This window comes from Cicer arietinum, chromosome 1, assembly GCF_000331145.2.
Source record: "Cicer arietinum cultivar CDC Frontier isolate Library 1 chromosome 1, Cicar.CDCFrontier_v2.0, whole genome shotgun sequence".
Taxonomy (NCBI): Eukaryota; Viridiplantae; Streptophyta; class Magnoliopsida; order Fabales; family Fabaceae; genus Cicer; species Cicer arietinum.
Genome location: NC_021160.2, coordinates 2,010,656 through 2,013,826, shown reverse-complemented (window position 1 = coordinate 2,013,826; position 3,171 = coordinate 2,010,656). Strand labels below are relative to the sequence as shown.

The following is a 3,171-nucleotide window of genomic DNA, read 5'->3' as shown; positions in this document are numbered from 1 at the left end:
CCTGCTGATAAATAAACAGTTGGGAAAAGTGCAAGCCATACGCCTAATCTTTCCCCTGCAATACAAGGTAGAATAATATAAACCAAACATTAGTACACCACTGTTAGAACAGCAACCTCGGTTCAAAAAAAAAAAACTGATAAGAAAAAATGCAAACAGAGAACACATGGGATTTGATTACTTGATTACGAAATTCGGTCAATTATGCTTACGTCTTCGACTGCTAAGTGGTTGCAGTATCTTTCTATTTCCATTCAAGGTTAAGGTTACAAAGTACATCTTGTGTTTAAATACTACGGTCTAGTTTAAATACGAGTGACCTATCCACTTATTAGTAAACTGTGACTATGAGCCATACTTAACGATCACAAAGATAGCATGCCATATTATTTTTAAATCATTTCATACAATGCCAGTTTGAGGACAGATCTATGCGTCTGAATTTCCAATTGAATCTGAGCAAAAAACATATTTTTAATTTGAGCCATGTAAGAATCAATTTTATATGATATATATGTCTCAAAGTATTATTTGTACATCATTAATTAAGTTGTATGACAATGTGATATCAACTAACTAGAACAAAAGTAATTGATGGCAAGCAAGCAAAAAAACTTACCAAACGCTGCTTGTGCTAGCTCCACATATCTGTTGTACCTTTTACCTGGAACTGCTTCATGCAGCTGAACCAAAATCCATAAGGTGTAAAGTTGCCAACAGTATGCCACAGTTAAGGAAATAATTCCCCAACTCCTGCAAAAAATTTAAATAAAACATTACTTAGTGGGAAGATGAGATTGATATGCTTTTCATATCCCCATCAATTCATACTATCTTCTCTAATCAGCTCAATTGGACATCAAGAAATAGTAACATAGGTCATGTTTGAATAAATAGCTTAATTAAGCACTCATAGCATAAACGCTTACCATATAAGTGTTTATTATAAGTTACTAGTATAACAAAAGATAAAAAATGAATTCAAACTATTTGCATATAATTCAAACAGTCTCACAAATAGTTACGTGAGTAGATAAACTTAAATAAGTCGATACAAGTAAAAAAGAACTTGCATAAAAGGTGCAACTAGAATAGTATTAGAAATTATGAACAAAAGATATACTTGTAACCACTATAAATAGTTTTATGGCCAACACAAGGGCCCCTCAACCAATTACAAAAAGAGAACATATGGACAGCATTAAAAAAGTTGCTTAAAGCAAGGAGCTAATTTAGCTTTAGAAAACTCAAAAGATAAAGGGACAAATTAACAACACTTCTCCCTCATTTCTTTCCACTAAGGCATGCTTGTGGAAAGCTTGCCCCACATTTCAAAATCCCTTCCTTTTATGTCTAGTAAATGACAGCAAATGAAGATTTTTTTCCTAGAAAATGTCTGCTATTAGCACCACTAATTAAAAACATGAGATACAATAATAAAAGTGCATTTAAATTCTTGTTAAAGTTCTTTTAATATTAGTTTGAGCTTTTAATTAATTGTCCACAGTCACTGTGCTCATATCTATAGTCAATGTTTTCAAGACATTTCTCAAGATATAGGTATGATTAGCTGAGAAATTAAAATTAAATGGTAGGATTGCCCTCCAAGACTTGAAAATCAAAACAAAATTTCCTAACCTTTAGGATTTCAAACCTATGAATCATTGACATAGACATCGGACACAACACCGATACATTGACACGGATACTAATTTAGAAAATGGAAGAAATTGAATGTAACTACATGTTTCCATCCAAAAAACGAGACACGTCTTCAATATAGAAGGGTATAAAAAATAGACAATGTAAGACAATTATTACCATCCAAGATAAGCAAAAGCAACAGGCAAAACAAGGGCTTGGAATCCAACACCAGCATTAAGGTTATGAAAAGTAGAGTAGTGAGCATTTCCATTGCGAGACTCAGTTATAGGAAGCCATGCATCTTGAGGGTTGAGCTTTGTAAGGTGACCAACTTCCTCCAAGTAACCCTTCATGTTTATGAGAACCCTTTTCATTGGTGTCCCTATTGGACTCAAAAACCTTGGTGATATGAAAGATGTTGGAGTCCATGCATTTGATGATTTAGCTTCTTTTGATCCTTGTCTTGGTGATCTTTGCCCTGATGGTGTCAGTATCTCTGGTGTTGACACTCTTGGTGTTGCTGGTATTGATATCAGTTCTGTCTCTGGTCTCTCCTCCATCAATATTACCTTATATCCACAAAAAATCAAAACTTTAGGATACCATCTTAGTTAGTTGTGAAAATGTGTAATTAATTTCATTGTTTTATAGTAGTATTAAGGGCTATTTTCAACAGCCTATTTGAGTTTTTCTACTAACATAAACATTTATAAAACTACTTGGGAGAACTTATAGAAACAGTCTATAACATGTTTATACACGATTTTCAGCCGTTAAATATTATGTTTATCTAAAGAGGGCCTAATTCAACAACTAAAGCAAATAAAAAATAACAAAAATGAAAGTTTGTTTAGCTAAGATAACAAAACTTACAAACTTAGGATTTGTAGCAAAGAAAGTGAGAAACACAAAAGGCACTTGAAAATCAAAATTGCAACTCAATGAAATGAAAACAATTACCTTGAAATATAGGTAGGAAAGTAATAAGGATGGAATGAGAGAAAATGAGGTTAGAAGAAGATGAGTTGAAAGTGATTGTGGTCACTCTATAAGATGTTTTGATTTAATATTTGTATTTTGTAACATTGGAACTCGGTATTGATGTTGTTTCCCATTGTGTTGTCTCCAAGAGTGAGTGAGTGGGTATATATATATATATATATATATAAAACAGTAATAACGTGGGTACGAGAAACCATAATGATGTTATATATGACTCTTTCTTTACTTTGTTTGAGGAGAAAGAGAAAAAGAAAAAGGGGAAATTAGTAGTATTTCACTACTTGTGTTGTGTGTGTGTCTCACTTCATTGCTTTGAGCGTTGTAGCAGAGACACGCAGAATGAGTGAGTGTGTTGTTGAAATGGTGGGTGGGTCACAAAAGTAGCCGAAAGGAAGGGAATGCAATGTATAGAAACGGATTTTCACCGTTTGATCAATCTTGTGGTGGGACATATACGATAAATGAACGGTGGTGATTTACTTTTGATTTTAAGTTGATACTTGAGTAGTGAGTTTTGAGAGCAGG

At 33.3% G+C, this 3,171-nt stretch overlaps 1 protein-coding gene across 2 annotated transcripts in view; it reads right to left on the bottom strand.

Moving 5' to 3' along the window:
• Window positions 1–2,789, bottom strand: part of LOC101503100 (lysine histidine transporter-like 8) — a 5,008-nt gene extending 2,219 nt beyond the window's left edge. The window contains exons 1-4 of one of the 2 annotated variants that reach the window (XM_027330207.2): window positions 2,518–2,789; window positions 1,822–2,213; window positions 620–753; window positions 4–55 (exon numbers count right to left, since the gene is read on the bottom strand). In XM_027330207.2, coding sequence (XP_027186008.1) covers window positions 4–55; window positions 620–753; window positions 1,822–2,204 — 569 coding nt within the window. In that variant the 5' untranslated portion in view covers window positions 2,205–2,213; window positions 2,518–2,789. The remainder of the gene's footprint in view (window positions 1–3; window positions 56–619; window positions 754–1,821; window positions 2,214–2,517) is intronic. The other variant, XM_004485663.4, reaches the window with a different exon arrangement.
• Between the last annotated feature and the right edge of the window lie 382 nt (window positions 2,790–3,171).